The sequence below is a fragment of the Rhinoderma darwinii genome, chromosome 2, assembly GCF_050947455.1.
Source record: "Rhinoderma darwinii isolate aRhiDar2 chromosome 2, aRhiDar2.hap1, whole genome shotgun sequence".
Taxonomy (NCBI): Eukaryota; Metazoa; Chordata; class Amphibia; order Anura; family Rhinodermatidae; genus Rhinoderma; species Rhinoderma darwinii.
Window position 1 is genome coordinate 464,413,402 of NC_134688.1, and position 17,995 is coordinate 464,431,396.

General features: G+C 43.5%; 1 protein-coding gene across 1 annotated transcript in view; it reads left to right on the top strand.

Moving 5' to 3' along the window:
- Window positions 1–17,995, top strand: part of DYRK1A (dual specificity tyrosine phosphorylation regulated kinase 1A) — an 82,419-nt gene that overhangs the window by 21,203 nt on the left and 43,221 nt on the right. The window contains exon 2 of the mRNA XM_075854606.1: window positions 11,302–11,373. Coding sequence (XP_075710721.1) covers window positions 11,364–11,373 — 10 coding nt within the window. The 5' untranslated portion in view covers window positions 11,302–11,363. The remainder of the gene's footprint in view (window positions 1–11,301; window positions 11,374–17,995) is intronic.

The window sequence follows — 17,995 nt, forward strand, 5'->3', positions numbered from 1 at the left end:
TCCGTTCTAAAAACTTTTTGTTCTTGAGCAAAATCAAACTTTGTAAAGTCAAGATTTCCCGTATATGGTGACAAAAACCTATGTTTTACGTATGCGATCGTGGGGTTAAGATTGCCTACGTCGCTCGTTGACTTCAATACAAACAAAAACGTATACGTGTGGCTTAAGTTTTGAGAAAGTACTGAAAGCGTAGTAGACTACTCGATTCAGGACATGGAAAAATAAGGGTAGAACGTAAGCTTCCAAAACGTGTGCAAACGACACCATTAGGGCGTCCGTCCTGACCATATCAATGTACACGCTGTGGTACGCGTTTTGACACCGTTTTTTAATGTCAAAACCTGCTGGTCAGACGTACAGTAAAAAGGAGATGTGAACTTCGCCTAAGTTATGGCCATACGGCACATTTTTTTTTATACCCAGTGCCAGGAAAAACCTCTGTACTAGAAATTGCAAGGTTTGCCGCTAAGGCTCTGTTCACATCTGAATCATGTTTTTTTTTAGTATTCTGCTACATTATAGAAACAACACCGGGGCCACCGGATACGTCACTTGATAGAAACCAATGATGTTCGATTGACTTTAATGGGACCAGTTGGGTTTCCGTCATGGCGTCGGTTGTTTTGCTGCATAAAATAGAGCAACGTGCTGTACAACTTTGTCTGGCAAAACTGACGGAATTTACGACCGAGGTGAACATGGCTTTACACTGACGCTGCTGCAGTCGTACTCCTGGAAGGTAATCGGACTCTCATTGAACTACGATGGTCATCTGTTGTTTTGCGGCAATGGTCATGTATTTTTACTTTTTTTTTTTTTTTGGGGGCGGTGCAAAAAAGTTGCTTCAGTAAAACCAGCACGAAATGTGCACCTTTGTGGCTCATGTTTAGCACAAACAATGCGGAAAAATTATTAAAAAAAATTAAAGATCCTCCTAGTATTGGTAAATGGAACATAGTAGTGATTAGAAGGGAAAGGGATCTTTTTTTTTTTTTTCGGGACTTCCTTTCAGTCATCCTAGTAAAGAACACTACAGTCAGCCTCTCCCCAGTCTGAAATGGCTGATAGCAGGGAACAATAGCTGTTTCCCCGCTCCATAGCAAGTGTTCTGGTGTCTACAGTTTTATCAGTGTATTTTCAGATGTTTGGGAGGGGGGTACAGGCCATTTTGTCTTTATTGGACAGTATTCGGAGCAGTTGTTGTGCTGAATGTTCTATGAGGAGCAGAGCGTGATGTGCCGTCTGCAGGAGATGATCTGGAGTAACCTGACGCTTTGTGTTGTTTGCTTCCAATCCTGCTCCGTGTGATTCACTTCCGGGGGTGGATGAGTCAGCCCAGTCACTCCATCCATTTGTGACCTTTTCTGGATGTTTTTTAAAGCCCAAAAAGTATTATCCCAATAAAATAATGGCCGTATGTTCTTGTTTCTTAATGGATTTAAAGGAAACTTATCAGCAGGAGTAGTTACTTTTAGGTCAGCTGCGGGAAAATGTTACATGATGGCGCCCCTCAGCGGGCTCACAGAAGATAGGGGGCTGGTTTGTCTGTTTTTAAAGCCTCTAGTGGGCGCTGTGTTTAGTGAGTGCGGTTGTACCCTCCTCTTCAGTTGTTTTATGTTGAGATCTTCAATGCCGTTAACCATAAAGCGATCCCTAGGATTTATTAATGCAAGGATCTATACAATGGCGGATATTTCTATGTAAATAAACTTATATCTTACTATTGAAGTGTTCATTGAAATTCCATCATGTTCTCCCGCATCATTTGGTTACATCAGTGGCTCCTGCTGTATGGTAGACAAGTGTCTAAAGAGGCGCCAAATATAAGACTGCGTTCACACCAGCACTCGACTTTCTGTTGTCCTGCTCAGTCAGAGGAGCAGATCATCGGAAATACCAGAAGCGACGGTGTCATTTCATGGCAGACACCACCGGCGGCTGCTGGAAACCATTTGACTTTAATGGATTGCGTTGAGTTTTCATTGGGGTGTCCGTGGCTTTACCGGAAACTATAGCGCAGCCGGTTTTCAGCTGGAGTGGGCCACTAACGGATCCTCCATTGCAGATGTGAATGAGGCCTAACTTTATGCCACCTCTTGGTTGGCTGTATTTTTTTTAAATCAAAATTTTGCCACGATGTGTAGCATTTTAGCCCACACCCTTTTCCTCTAAACCATTCCCCTGGTCGAGCGCAACAAGTGTCTAAAACCTCTAATGTAGCGCACGTCATTTGCGCCAGAATTCTGGCGCATTTCTAATAATAAATCTGCCCCATGAGTTGTGAAAAAATAAGCGTTTTTTTTTAACGCGGAACCGCGTCGGAAAACGCGTCTAAGAACGGCCCAAAATGCCTCCCATTGATTTCAATGGGAGGCGGAGGTGTTTTTTTTATCTTCTCGTGAGCAGAAAAATCGGCTCACGTGAAAAAGAAAGGACATGCCCTATCTAAGGGCGTTTCCACCTCTGACCTACCATTGACCTCAATGGGAGGCAGAGAAAGCGTATTTAGTTGCGGTATTTTTGGCTGCGGCGCTCAATGACGTGCAGTCCGAGCAAAATCTGCCTCAAAATTCTAAACGGAATTTTGAGGCCGATTTTCTGTCTGGAAAAAACTGTGTGAACCTGGCCTAAGAAATATCCTATTATCTATTCCAGTAGTCTCTATCCTGTTCTTTCATGCTGGGATTTGTAGCAGCTGAACAGATACAAGTTGGAGATAATTGATCTCGGTAAACCGTACATGATATGTGCAGGATCACTGCCGCGGTGTACTGTAGAGGACGGTGATGTGTATGGGGTCGTGTGAAGTGCTGGGGCAGGTGGAATGGGTTATAAAGATTTGAGATGTCCCCCAATCCCAGATCGCTCTAAAGGTCCTCTTACACTGCCTGATATGGGCCGTGAAAATGAGCGCCGATCAACGTGACCGCTCGTTGATTGGCTCTCGTCTGCACCTTTCACAAGGAGCTATGGTCACTATTGTATGGAGACGAACGTTATTCCAATCGCTCGTCCCTATACATTTCTATCATGTTGGCAGCACGTCGCCCTGTGTACACCAGGAGGTGTTCTGCCGACAATGATACGATCAGCCGATGAACGAGTGTTTGGGCGATCATCGACTGATCATTGCTCGGTCTACACAGGGAAATGATCGGCAACGAGTGTACATCTGATCATTGGACCGTGTAAAAGGGCCCTTACTATTCTCCATTCTTTAGATGTGGGATCGTCTCAATGATGGCCTATGTGGAGGGAGGCGGAAAGAAACCCAGCACAAGTGGTTAGTCATGGCCATTCTGAAGCTCATCTTGATTGGTTGTTCACTTTTACCTTGAGATGGACACAAGGAAAAAAAAAAAAAAAAAAAACTTTTTTTCTTTTTCTTATTTCCCCCCCCCCCCCCAAACATCAGTATGTAACGGGGAGAAAACCAGTTCCTTCAGAAGTCCGAACCATGTGATTATATGAGAAGAGGAATGAAATCTAATGTCCAAGGCCCCCCCCCCCCCCAAAGCTTATCAGCATATTTACCATAACTCCTGATCTTTTACACCTTTTGGTAAGTTTTTGATGCACATATTCCTTACTATTTGGATGCCCCTTTTCTTTGAGTTTGTGGCCAGTTGTATTGGGACTGGCTGGTGTTGTAGAGATTATTTATACCTGTTGTGGTCACCTCACACAGGTTCTTCTGATGCTTTTATAGTCGTTGTATCATCTATTCTCACTCTGGACTACTAAAATGTGTAGTTCTACATCTGGGTATAATTCGCTTATGTTTAAACGGTTTGTTCAGTCCGACTACTTCGATTATAGAAGTCCTCGCCGTCTAGAGAACAATGGAGTTCCCGTTGCATTATCCAGTGGACAGTGTAGTCTTGTGTTTGCTGCACAAAATTCTGGTAGTATATTTCTTTTATTTTATTTTAAAGTACATTATTGGATCTCGCAAATGAGCAGGATTCTGAATGCAGCTCTGGGTGTGACTACAGTATAAATCCCTAGAGTCAGGTAGCTTGTGCGCCCAGAAATGTTCTGCTGGTGCCTAACTTTTTGGGATTTTTATGTAGACTGTTGGAGTTCTTAATGTTTTGTATAAACCATGGAGTGAATGAAGGATGAGCTGGCAGGTGAGCGTTTCATGTAGGTTGAAATTGTAAAATCTTGTTGAGTTTACGACTTCGAGGGGTTTTGCTGATAAATAATCAAATAACTGTCAGACGTGAGATTTATTAGGCATGAGTTAAGTAAATGGTGCCCCCTTCCTCCAATGGATGTTGAAAGTAAAAGGGTCTTGTACTGGTATTCATGAGATTGGGCCGCACTTACACGACCTCCTGATTGTTAGAAAGGTTATATACATTGATGCATCTTCTATTATATCCGTATTTATTGTGCGCTTGTAAGTTCATCATTCACTGGATCCCCCACATGATGCTGACCACAAAGGGACTGCAATGCATTATGAGAAACTCGTCATCTATGCGCAACACCCGTGTGACCGCGCGCAACACCCGTGTGACCGCGCGCAACACCCGTGTGACCGCGCGCAACACCCGTGTGACCGCGCGCAACACCCGTGTGACCGCGCGCAACACCCGTGTGACCGCGCGCAACACCCGTGTGACCGCGCGCAACACCCGTGTGACCGCGCGCAACACCCGTGTGACCGCGCGCAACACCCGTGTGACCCATACTATGGAGGGCCCTCCGTGAGCCGCTGTATGGCACCATTATAACAGTCAGTGGTTTCTATGAGTAGCGGGATCGTTGAGGGGTCGATGTTGGATGATGCATACATTTTGGTCTTCGATCAGACTAAATTATCCTGGATTACTCGTGATTCTCCCGACATGATATTTGAAGAAATGTTGCCTTCCCCGGTGTACTCGTCCTATGTTTTACATATATTACACTTCTAGTAAGCACGTGATACTTTATACCATAGAGTTTTTAATAGTTTTCACCCTTGTCAGCAGGCGGGCATAGAACTTGGCAGAAGACGTACCTGACTGTTTTGTAAGGTCTTATTCACACCAGTGTGTTTCTCGTCCGTGTGCTGTCCATTTTAATAACAAACGGCACCCTGACCCAATTCAATTAAATGGGACTATTCACACATTTGTAGTTCGCGAGACCCGTGTCCGTTGCGAGAAACTCACTGTGTCCCCTATTCTGGTCACTTTGCACGTACCAGACTCGCCCTGTATGGTTGCGGGGGGGGGGTAACGGTCAGCACACAGACATGCGTGAAAAAAAGCGGACAGCACACGCATCGGTTGCTAAAGAAATGTGGAGAAAAAAACAAAAGTGAAGCCAGGAACCGCTCGCAGAGGAGAAAAACTTATAATACACGGAAACCACACTGACGCAACACAGACCGTGATATGCATGAAAAACTGTTTTGTTTTTTTTTTGTTTTTTTTTTTTAAACGGAAACAAAACCGGACACACTGGTGTGAATAAGGACTAAACCGAACGGTCATTTTCAAACCTTTTACCTGCTCAGACCTGAGACCTTCTCCTGCGCATTCTGTGAACGCTGCATTGTGGGAATTAAGACCAGGACATCATTTCATTTTAACAATCCTGTGCCTTTCATGCTGCATCACGGCTGGACCGAGATCCGTCTCAGCAGCGGTTGTGATTCTGTGCATTTGAAGTGTCTTGCGTCTCTTATATAGGTCACCTATTGGAGGGAGACGAGGGATGATTCATAGACTATTCATCACCCGTATGCAGCCAATCCGTGGGACTCCATTTCTTCATACACCTGCTGTGTAGGTTTGGAGAGAAGTCTATAGACATATACATTTTTATCATAATCCCTTCTAACAGATCTGGCAGCCTGGGTCTCTCCAGGTGTTGTGGAATTACAAGTCCCATCATGCTGTGCGAGTCAGGGGCTGGCATGACATGCTGGGGGTTTGGAGCTGTGGAACAGCTGGCCAGCTGTCGGGGGTAATTGCCATTAAATAGACCCCACAAATATTGCAGTTACAGGTGCAGATTAATTCTGATCACATTAAATCTCCGTGACCCTGTCCCAACCTGGGTTTGTCCATTTTAGCCACACCCATTGCGACCAGGTGCACAAAATCAAGCTTTAGCAACGGATTGACTTGCAATGGGGTCCATTGTTGTTCTGTTGTCTGATGGGAGTAGTGCTGCGTGCACGGGGCCGGCAATGCAAATGTGAATGGAGCGTTATTTTTTTTTTCATACACCAGTAACCGAATAATGGAGTTTTCTTATGAGAGAGATCTGATCGATGTGTCTGACCCCCTTCATTCTAGGTCATCCGTTTTGAGAAAGTGGACAACCCCTTTAATACCTTTCACTCTGGCCAATTATCGGGCAAATGAGCATTCATAGAATGCTCGTTCATATAGTTTAATACTGAAAATATTATCGTTGTCCGTAGCTTGGTTGCCGACTTGATATTTATGTATGGGGACGAGCGATTGGAGTAACGAGCGCTTGTCCCCGTACTAGGTTCTTGTGAAAGGAGCAAACGAGCGCCGGTCAACGAGCTGTCTCAATGATCGGTACTCATTTACACGGCCCAGGTCGGTCCATGTAAAAGTACGTTTAGATTAAGATGCACCCACGTGAAGATGGAAGAGGGGAAGAATAGAGCCTGCCAACTTATGCTCACGTTAAAACACGATCCAGAAAAATACAATATATAACTAGGTTAACGGTAACCCATTTATAATCCTGCCTACGCAACTGAAGGTTTGGTTACACGGGACGGCAGTCAGTGGCGTCCATGCTCAGAATGGTCGCTAACAAGTGCGGCCGTATCAGATTCTGTCCGGTGTGCCATTCTATTGACATGGTTGGTAAAAGGCGTTGCGTGACGTGTTGAGCGGTAGGTATGGAACTCCTGATGTAACATAAGCATGACTGGAATAGTGACGTACAGTTGGGTTCAGTTCCCCAGAGTTTGCTAGATTTTTGATTTTTAGAAAACATAATTCACAGATTTATCCTTTACTCTTAAAGGAAATGTATTCCCCCTAATTTAAACAGATAGTTTCACTTTCTTTTTTTCTTAATCGGTTTTGTTACATTTTTTTTATTTTTTTAATTCTATTTTCTGTACGTAATTATGGGGTAGTCATCTTGCCTGAGCTGATGTTAACAACACTTAGAGAGATGTTTTACAGCAGCCACATGGACCATAAGAACCTGTGAACTAGAGGGGACCCATTGACTTCTATGGGAAAGTGTAGTGGGCATGCTCTGTGACCTGTACAGAATTCACTGTGCAGAGAGGGGGGGCCTATAGTCACTGGTGGATTCAGTGTTATCTATTTTGAGGTGTTGCCTGGCAGTGTAATCCTGCCTGCGATGATAATCAGATTATTGCTGAGAAGTGATCTCTACAGAACAGGAAGGATCACACTATTGGGAGGCTCAGTGACCAGTGTGAAAACTGCAAGATTTTAGGAATATTGTTTTATATAGAAAATATTATATATATATATATATATATATTTCACTACAAATTCTTAAATATATTTAATATAACACAAAAACTTGATTTAAACCATGTAATTTTCTGATGACACACTCCCTTTAAATCACTACTCAACTAGGCAGATTTATCATTCAAGAATCCAGGAAAGTTAGATTACAAACCCTAATGGGTGGTGTGATAGTTGTGCTCAGTTGTATGACAGTCCAGTCTCCCATCCCCCACGCTGCATTGTTTAGTTATGGTGCGTGGAATACACCTCTTATATGGTTACATGGCGCTCAGGTCTGTGCCATAATCGTAGGTGCATTTTACTGATTTGGTTCTTTTATGGAGACCTCTTCGCAGTTTAATAAGGGGCATATTGGCTCCTGGGTTGCTCCCCATGCTATACTGCAAGCATCACATCACCTTCCGTCTGAGGTTTCAGTCGGGTGAACCCCTCAACGGAAAGGCAAACTGAAACCTCCTCTTCTGTTTTCCTCACCATTGATCTCCATGGTGACGGAAACGTTGCTAATGGTTTTCGTTTGTCACCGTTGTGACAGTTCTGTTTTGACGGAATCGATAGTAAAGTCGACTGCGCTATTGGTTAAGTCAAGAACCGAACCCTGTCAATGGTGACAAATGAAAACCATTAGCAACGTTTCCGTCACCATTGACATCAAAACGGAAGCTGAGATTTCAGTTTGCCTTTCCGTTGAGGGGTTAACCCGACGGAAACCACCGATGGAAATAATCAACGGAATTGCAACGGTGATGTGAACAGGCCCTAATCCACAATGTGTAAGTCCGCAGTCCTGTTGGTCTCTTGAACTTCCCATCCTTTGCTTATGTATCAATACAATAAAGGATTCTCTTCGGGGCCAGAAAAGTTTAACGGTCCTTAAAGGGGTATTCCTGTATCGGCAATACAGGTGGTTCTTTTTGTAATCGAAAGTTATATAATTTTTCAATATACTTTATCAATTCCTCAGTTTTCAAGATCTCTGCTGACTGCCAGTAGATAAAAAAATCTGTCCTGGTCATGTGATGGACACACAGCTGCAGGACTCGTTTCAGTACAGTTATCAGAGCTGTGACTTGTAAGCGGAGGGAATTCATAAAGAAATTTTACCACTTTTTGGAATATCCCTCTAAGGCGGGAATAGGAGTTTAGTAGCAGTAGGAGTTTAGTGCCTGGTACGCGGACTTTACCTGCCGTTTTTTGTTAATTAATTTCCCGGCCTGACTGATGACCATTTCGTTTTGGTCAGAGAATAAATATTTCAGAAGAACATTCGTTCTTATTTCTGACATGTGGAAATGGCCAAATTAAATCTCCATTTCTTCATGGCTTGTAGGGATTGTCTTGCCGTTTGCTAGGTAATAAGTGTTTTGTATAAACCGGACAGACCACAGCTGTTTACATCACGGGCCCGTATATAAAGTGAAGAAGAAAAATAATTGCAAGGACCAATTGTAATCGTAGCACAAAAATGTTGCCAACTTTATTATAAATGACCCGTGGCTCTGATGAATACTTTTTGTTTGGGTGAGGTTTTGCGGTTTTTAGCAGGATTGTGCCAGTCTCTTCCTAGAATCGGTGCTATGGGCGGTTATTATTTGGAGGTTCGATAACAGATCCGCCGTGGATCACATCAGTGCAATCGTTTAACTGTCTGCTACATGTGAGCCAAGAGGACAGTTTCAGCCGTTGGGCAGCCCATGTAGTTCTGTGAACTGTATGATTCTAACAAATTGAAATTGACAAAGCAAAATGATTTGTATGTTTATCAAGTTCATGGAAAGTACATTTCATTGTTTGGTTGCCATCCTTGCACGCATGCATAATGTCATTGTAGGCAAACGAATGCAACTTGCAGCTCGACTTTTTCCTTCGCAAGGAAGTAGGTCTGTGAACAATTCTCCATTTTACAGTTGACATATAAAAGCAACTTGCATAGATACATTACTTATCTTGTACCGATCCTGAGTTCTACCCTTTATTATACTCCAGAGCTGCACTCACAAACCTGCTGGTGCAGTCACTGTGTACATACATTACATTACTTATCTTGTACCGATCCTGAGTTCTACCCTTTATTATACTCCAGAGCTGCACTCACAAACCTGCTGGTGCAGTCACTGTGTACATACATTACATTACTTATCTTGTACCGATCCTGAGTTCTACCCTTTATTATACTCCAGAGCTGCACTCACAAACCTGCTGGTGCAGTCACTGTGTACATACATAACATTACTTATCCTGTACTGATCCTGAGTTACATCCTGTATTCTACTCCAGAGCTGCACTCCCTATTCTGCTGGTATAGTCACTGTGTACATACATTACATTACTTATCCTGTACTGATCCCGAGTTACATCCTGTATTATACTCCAGATCTGCACTCACTATTCTGCTGGTGGAGTCACTGTGTACATACATTACATTACGTATCTTGCACTGATCCTGAGTTACATCCTGTATTATACTCCAGAGCTGCACTCACAAACCTGGTGGAGTCACTGTGTACATACATTACATTACTTACCCTGTACTGATCCTGAGTTACATCCTGTATTATACTCCGGAGCTGCACTCCCTATTCTGCTGGTGGAGTCACTGTGTACATACATTACTTATCCTGTACTGTTTCTGAGTTACATTCTGTATTATACTCCAGAGCTGCACTCACAAACCTGCTGGTGGAGTCACGGTGTACGTACATTACTTATCTTGCACTGATCCTGAGTTACATCCTGTATTATACTCCAGAGCTGCACTCACAAACCTGCTGGTGGAGTCACGGTGTACGTACATTACTTATCCTGTACTGATCCTGACTTACATCCTGTATTATACTCCGGAGCTGCACTCACTATTCTGCTGGTGGAGTCACTGTGTACATACATAACATTACTTATCTTGCACTGATCCTGAGTTACATCCTGTATTACACGCCAGAGCTGCACTTATAGTTTTGCAGGCTTTTGAGCTCCCAACAGTCCTTGCTGGCTCACTGTCTCCGCAGAACTTTCTGTGTTGATTTTGTATACTAGAATTTGTCATCTTTACACCAGACACTGTTCAGTAATGTGATGTTGGAAACACGGTCTTCTTGAGTTACAGCAGCTAAGCTTTTAAGGCTGGGTTCACACGACCATGTTACGTCCGTAATGTATGGAACGTATTTCGGCCGGAAGACCCGGACCGAACACAGTGCAGGGAGCCGGGCTCCTAGCATCATAGTGATGTACGACGCTAGGAGTCCCTGCCTCTGCGTGGAACTACTGTCCCGTACTGTAATCATACTGTTATAATAAAGTTGGCAACATTTTTGTGCTACGATTACAATTGGTCCTTGCAATTATTTTTCTTCTTCACTTTATATACGGGCCCGTGATGTAAACAGCTGTGGTCTGTCCGGTTTATACAAAACACTTATTACCTAGCAAACGGTCATGATTACAGTACGGGACAGTTGTCCTGCAGCGAGGCAGGGACTCCTAGCATCGTACATAACTATGATGCTAGGAGCCCGGCTCCCTGCACTGTGTTCGGTCCGGGTCTTCCGGCCGAAATACGTTCTGTACATTACGGACGTAACATGGTCGCGTGAACCCAGCCTTAGGGCTTTTCTGACAACCAGCTTGCTGACTGTTTTCAATAACAACCAGCAGAAGTGTGAATGCATGTAGTATTGCATTTTATTTAGTTACCCAAACGTCTATGTGGATATTATATATAGATGTAGTCTTCAAAGGTCAATGTAGAGTGTGGGGTTCACAGAAATACAATGTTTGTAATGTAGTGTTTTTCTTTTTTCAGTGTTGCGGTTTGCTGCTGGACTCTCCCCTCCATTCACAGGATATGAGACTTGAAAGAAGACGATGCATACAGGTAAAATCGGTCTACGGATTCCGTTTCACTATTTAAAGTACCTGTCATTCCTCAGATGGGGTAAAGCCTCACGTCGGTTTTTTCCTTTTTTTTTTCTTCTCCAGTGGTTGGATTTCTTTCCACTGGCGCTTCAACCTTTGAGGATTATAATACTTACGTTTCTTTGGCCAGTCCATCCCAGTTTAGTTGTTTATTGTGTGCTGGAAGATTCCCAAGAGCCATATAGAGAATGCACCTAGAAAACAGCGACTGAGGCCTAAGGCTTTGTTCACATCACGTCTGAGCCTTCCACCGGTCTGATGTGTTGAGCATATTGCCCGATGTATACCTCTGATGGAAGGCTCTAATGTATGCCATTCTATTGGTATACAGTGACATACGTCGCCCATATGCTCCCTTGTTAAAAAAAATAAAACAAAAAACCTATACCCATCGGTATGTGTTTTTTTTGGGTTTTTTTTGCGCTGTGCCTGTAAATAGAAATATACGTATACGTCGGGAGCTTTTCCCGGCGTATATGCTCAATTGTGGTGTGAAGAGCCTAACTTTTTTTTATTTTTTATTGAGACTTTAAATCCGGGGTCACTAAAAAAAAGTCACATTGGCTCCGAAGGTATTATGTTTACCTCCGAGCACAAAGAGGCTGCTGACCCGCTTTATCATTTGCTAATTTTGAGTATTAGGTTTGTTTTTGTGCAGCGCATTTTGCAATCGGATAAACAGTCCCTATTCCAGGATCTGTATTTGTTTTAAGCGTGAGCTTCGTGTTTTCTGTAAAACTGAAAAGTCCTCTCCACAGTACTAGTTGTGAGGGGCCCAGTCTCGGTTGTGTAGAGTTATTTGCTTTTTCTTCTAAAGCGAAAATCTTGTCTCGGGACAAAATTCTAAATGTGATGGTGTATATGGAGTAATATCTGGTGCCCTTCAGTTGTGCCCCTTTGCCATGGGACCGCAGTTTTAGGGTCCCCTCTGTAATGTTTCAATATGGCTGCATTGCTTCTAAGACATGAGCAGATCTGGCCAATCCGAGAACAGTGGGAGTGTCTCAGACTCCTAGTCTAGGAAGAGCTGCAGCCATTTTGGGACAGCACAGAGGGGACCCTAAAACGGCAGATCCACGTCAGCGGCACAACTGGAGGGCACCATTATATTTAAACTGTTGTCCCGGGACCAGAGGTTCGCTTTAAATGTTGTTGCCCAGATAGTTGTGTGCCCCTCCAGACCCTTTAATTCCTATCACTGCTTTAGTCTCCCCTTTTTGACGGCAAGGCTGGATCCATCCCTGGAAACTGGTGGCCAATGTGGTGTCTAACTTTTTTCCATTGTTTTCTATGGAAGTTCTTATTGCAGGGGGCTAAAAGCTAATGTGATTCTGGATTGGGGAACACCCAGGAATGTCCAAAGTGATTCTTTAAAAAGGCTCTGTCACTAGTTTAGTAATGCCCTACCTCCTTGCTAATCTAATAGGCGCTGTCACACTGATAATAGTGAAAATTACGTCCCAAAAAGTTCTATTTTAAAAGTTATGATCTTTTTTTCTAAATATGTAATGTGGCTATACTAGACAAGTGGGTGTGACCACCAGCGATTCTCCTGAGGTGGAGCTCCTCCCAGCCTCTGACGCCGTCCAATCCACATGAAGCTGCTTCACACAGTGTGAGAGACTGAGGCTGGAGGGAAGAGGGGATCACTTCAAATAGCCATATCTCCAGCTGTAGACCACCTAGAACAGCGGTTCTGGTGGCATATGAAAGAGGAGATTCTAATCTTTCATATGGCACCATGATCACCAGTTGAGGGGGAGAAGCTGTATGCTGATTGGACAGTGTCATACAGAAAACATTACACCGCCCAAAGTGAAAAGAAGGTAACCTCCCATTTGGCAAGTATAGCCAAATTATATTTAAAAAATGCTAAATAATGTTTTTGAAAAACAAATGATGCTAGTTATCAGCAGCATGGCGTCTAATAGATTAGTCAGGAGGTAGGGAATTCATAAACTAGTGACAGATCCTCTTTAACTGGCTACTCTACATATTTAGGTCCTGATGTTTTTTTTTACCCTACTATTGGCATGACTTTAGCTTTTTGTTTGTACGTTAGTGATTGTCTGCCCTTGAACAGGTTCACTATTCTGTGCTAATTAAAATGCTTACATTTTTATATTGCTATAAATCCCCAGTATGGACATACATATAAAAGATTACATTGTGGCTACCACTAGAGGATGCTGACTGCATACGGTCTTATTATTGATTTCAATGTATAACCGTATGCAGGGAGCTCCCCCTAGTGGCGGCTACAGGCAGACAGAATGTTATGTTTTACACCTGTCTATTCAGGGGAATTGGCAGCAAAACTCTTCTCCAATATAGTAAGAAATTGATTAGACCAGAGTTTTGAAGCTAAAAGCAATATGATGATAGAATGTGGAAATTCACGTTAACTTTTTAGGAATTGTTTAGGTAACTGGTAACTTCACTGGTTGCCAATGTTATGGATGTCTTAGAGTTGTTCATAGAAGTGAGACTCTTCCAGGCCTGCAGTGTGTTCCGGTTTCGCTATGATAAGTCCATTGCTGGATGGTGGTGCGGCAATCTGATTATCCCGGTAAAATGGAAATAACCTGCAGGACATTGTAATGGACTGTTGGGAAATGTTCCACCATGAGGTATTTAGTCTGAGCAGCGCCGCCTCAGTCCTGCAGTACAATATATTTCTTGGCTGCGTCTACGTTCTTAATCTGTTCGTTTTTACACCAATCTGAATGTGTCCGTGGCGAGCGCCCTCCCACCAGCTACATCTGTTACACGTGGAACTTCAGCTTTAATTTTGACTGGCAAATTTGGAAATGTGAGCGGTGAAATCTGTTTCTCTTGTATGTTCTCCAGCTGCTGGCGACTTCCGTTCAGAAATATTTTACTTCTACAAATTGTTCATTAGTGATTTGTGTAGGATGGTGATGTGGTAGTACATGGTAATATAAGAATGGCACAAGATTTGACCAGTAGTCTCTCTAACCGTGCCGGATCACTTAAAGGGGAACTTTATTTGTGACTTGACTGACACTTCTGATGGGGAGCTGGGGTCAGGAACAGGAGCTTATTCACAGCTTTAAAATTATCCCTAAATTTCAATGGCCCTATTACATCCACATTTTAGGGTCCATATTATGGCCTCCGCACGGAAACTAACTTGGATTACCATAGAACCGTCTTTTTGCATCTTTGGGTCCGGGTGTTGTCGCTGTTTTCAGACTTTGCGCGGGGATTGCAGAGCATTTCCACGGTGGACTTGTCCTTAGTGTAACTAAACTTTTGACATGTCATGGTGACAGAAGTTTTGATCGGTGGCGGTCTGAGCACGCAGACACCCACTGATCGCAAAAACAAAGCGGCACTGAGCTTGGGTGAGCAATGTGCTGCTTCGTTAATGATTAACTTTTTCTGTCAACGGACTCATAGGCTTTCTATTGAGCCCATACAACGCTCCGAGGAAAGCCGATCAGAAACTAAGTGGCACAGCGCTCAGCCTAGAGCTTCGTTTTAGTGATCGGTGGGGGTCTCAGTGCTCGAACCCCCACCATTAAAAACTTCTGAAGTGTCACTACATCCTGTCAAAAGGTTTTTTTTTTTTGTTTTTTTTTTTAAAGTGGTAGTCCACAAAAAGCATTCTCTCTTCATATGGTCTTTTATTTGCCTTTTGTTAGGTATTTTGGGGCAATAGATGGGGAGACTACTACGCTATAAAGGACCTTGGTCTTCCAGTAGTAAAATGAGCCCATTGTCTGTGACACACGTGACGATACTTGGGTAGGACAACTAGACGGCACATGTCTATGGCGGACGTGTTTCCACATGGGGAGAAACATGCTCGTCCTGCTATCAGATCAGCTGGATACAGTGCACCTTGTATATTGCTTTCATGTTGTTGTTTGGTTATCGCTCTGTCAATATTAGCACTATAAAGCGTTCGAACAACTACCACAATGTAAAACTAGTTGGCGGAAGTTTACAGGTCCCACAAAACTTGGCCAAGATCCGAGAAATGCTGTCAGATAATGACTCCAAAATCTGCTACCAAAGAGCCATTATCAGAAAACAGTAGATGTGACTCTGTCTGTGTAATAGATGTCACCTGGGTAATAGGTCTGGGTTGGTCTTACGTTTTACAGATTCAGCTAGAAACCTTTTGGATCATCCATACTCGCAGATGGCTGGATGCAAAAGGAAGAAAAAGGAAAAAATAAAAAAATATTTTTTGTATTTTTTTTTTTACACCGTATTGTTTTCCTTTCTTACCATAAATTTGAGGTTATGGCTGACTACTGGATAAGAAGGCCACCAGGATGGTTCAGTATTTCTACGGCAGTTGCGGAAAATTGTCCATTTCAGCCGACCATTCTCTCACGTATTTGGCCACCGAAAAATGTTTGTCCCAACGCTCCTGTGCATGGGCCATATTTGGAGCAAAGACCCGCTGCAAAGATGGTCTTCTGATCTATCAGACTCGTGAGTGACCATGTATTAACATGGCTGAATATTCATTTGAATATCCGATAATCACCAGCTGCCAGATCTACTGGGGCTTGCTATTGAGAAGGGGTCTTCCAGTGAATGATGCATAGGTGACAATATACAAAGGTACATAATGAACCTGGTCTGTGGTCCATCACTGGATCATTTAGGCAGCACTCAAATTGCTTTCCTTTTGGTCCATACATTTCTTACAAGAGTAGATTCCATAGGGAAGGGTTCCCGGCATTGGATTGTCGGGTAGTGTTCAGACCTAACATGGGCCGAGTCTGTAGCGATGTGGATGCCCCTGAACTGTTGGACCTGCACGCTGTCATTCATCCCGAGGCTTGGTGACCAGAGACAGACGCCTCTTAAATGTACTGAATTCCCTTCTGTATCAGTCTGGAGCCCCCGGCTGGCATACAACATTCCCCAAGAGAATGACGACAGACTCCACCACCAGCATCTGAGGTCGGCAGGGTGTCTGGGAGGCTGCAGAACATAGAACTCAGCGGATTAATCCAGAAATGTATTCCTTGTCCTGCTACAAAACGATATTCTGCTTTATAGCGCAGGCTCAAATATCGGGGAATCGCGGGAGATACAACTCCTACATGATGATGGTTTTGGCATTGTAGAAGAGACCAGCTCACATCTTTTCTACAAGACTTTGAGAATCTGTGGCGCGGACTACAGGCTGCCACAAACTGCAATCTGTGTGTCTGAGGGAGTACAATGGGGAATTTTATATGGATCCGTTCAGGTAATATCAAAAGATCGAAGAATTGCAATTCTAGTATTTCTCCACTAAAATCTGCCAAATTAACCCTAAACGTACAGTCCCTTTAAAAATGACTGTACACGTGGCAACAATGAGACATTAAGCAACCACATATCAAACTGTCTGCCTCATACTAGTGTTCTCCACCTAGGTCTTTACAGGGACAAAACTACTACCAGCATGCCAAAATGATGAGAGTTGTAGTTTTCTGACCGCTGGAGAGTCAGATGTTGGAAACCACTGCTCTGAATCATATGTGTATTGTATAGCCTGCCAGCTATTATTATTGTTTTTATGGTTTATATTCATAAATCCTGATCGGCGTTTAATGAAAAGCGCCGCAACTTTCTAAGTTCACCATTTTCAAGATCTCGATTTGCTGTCGGGGAATAGAAATATTCTTGTTTACACTCGGACTTGAGAAAACCTGTGGTAATCCTGTCCTGCGCACGTGTGCATGGCTCGAAGTGGTTCAGAGCTCGGCCTTGTCACGAGCCCTACAGCTGTGTCGGCCGCAAATGATCAGGACGGGTTTTAGAATGTTTCTTCTTTCGCACCACTTTCGAGATACCTGCTTGCGGTCAGTAAATAGAAAGACCATAATAGATCGGAAGGTTTAATAACTTTTAATGAATAAGCCTGATTTATGTCAAACTGGAAAATATGTGCATTACCACATGTCTGGGTATGTGTCTATAGTCCTCTTCCGTAATATGTACGGTTTCTGCGGCTGTTTTCCTGCCAATCTCTGATCTAGGAAAGTTATGTCTTCCTTGAGGTACGAAGACTGCTGTAAGGGGTCACCTTGGCTTCAGGGTCTACATACGGAGCATATCCATCCACATACAGGCTGCAGATATCTATACATCCCTGGTAGGTTCACCAGCAGCTTCTCTTCCCAGCGTCTGGTTATAGAGGTGAACCTGGAGTTGGTAAATATAAGTGAGTGTTCACGCTTCTGTGTCTTCACGCTGTTTTTGAGTCGCACAGAAATAGCAGAAACGGGAATAGAATGGCTATATATAGCCCAATTGTCGGGCAGAGCGCGCTGCCGCACGTGACTGCAAATATCATGTGTCTGATAATTGATGTGAGGGGAACATGCGAAAAATCTGAGTGTGCATCGTTTCTATGTGAGTGTGAGGGTCGGCGTCCCTGCCATCTGGCAATGGACGGACAGCTGGTCTGGGTATAGGAGGCATGTCTGTGCTATAGGTTTACTGGGCATTCTCATATACATTATGGGTCATGCTAGTGAGGGCTGGCGGGTATGGAATGAGGTACTAGAGTCCCGTCCAGGAGTATGATGATAAAGTCCCTAATT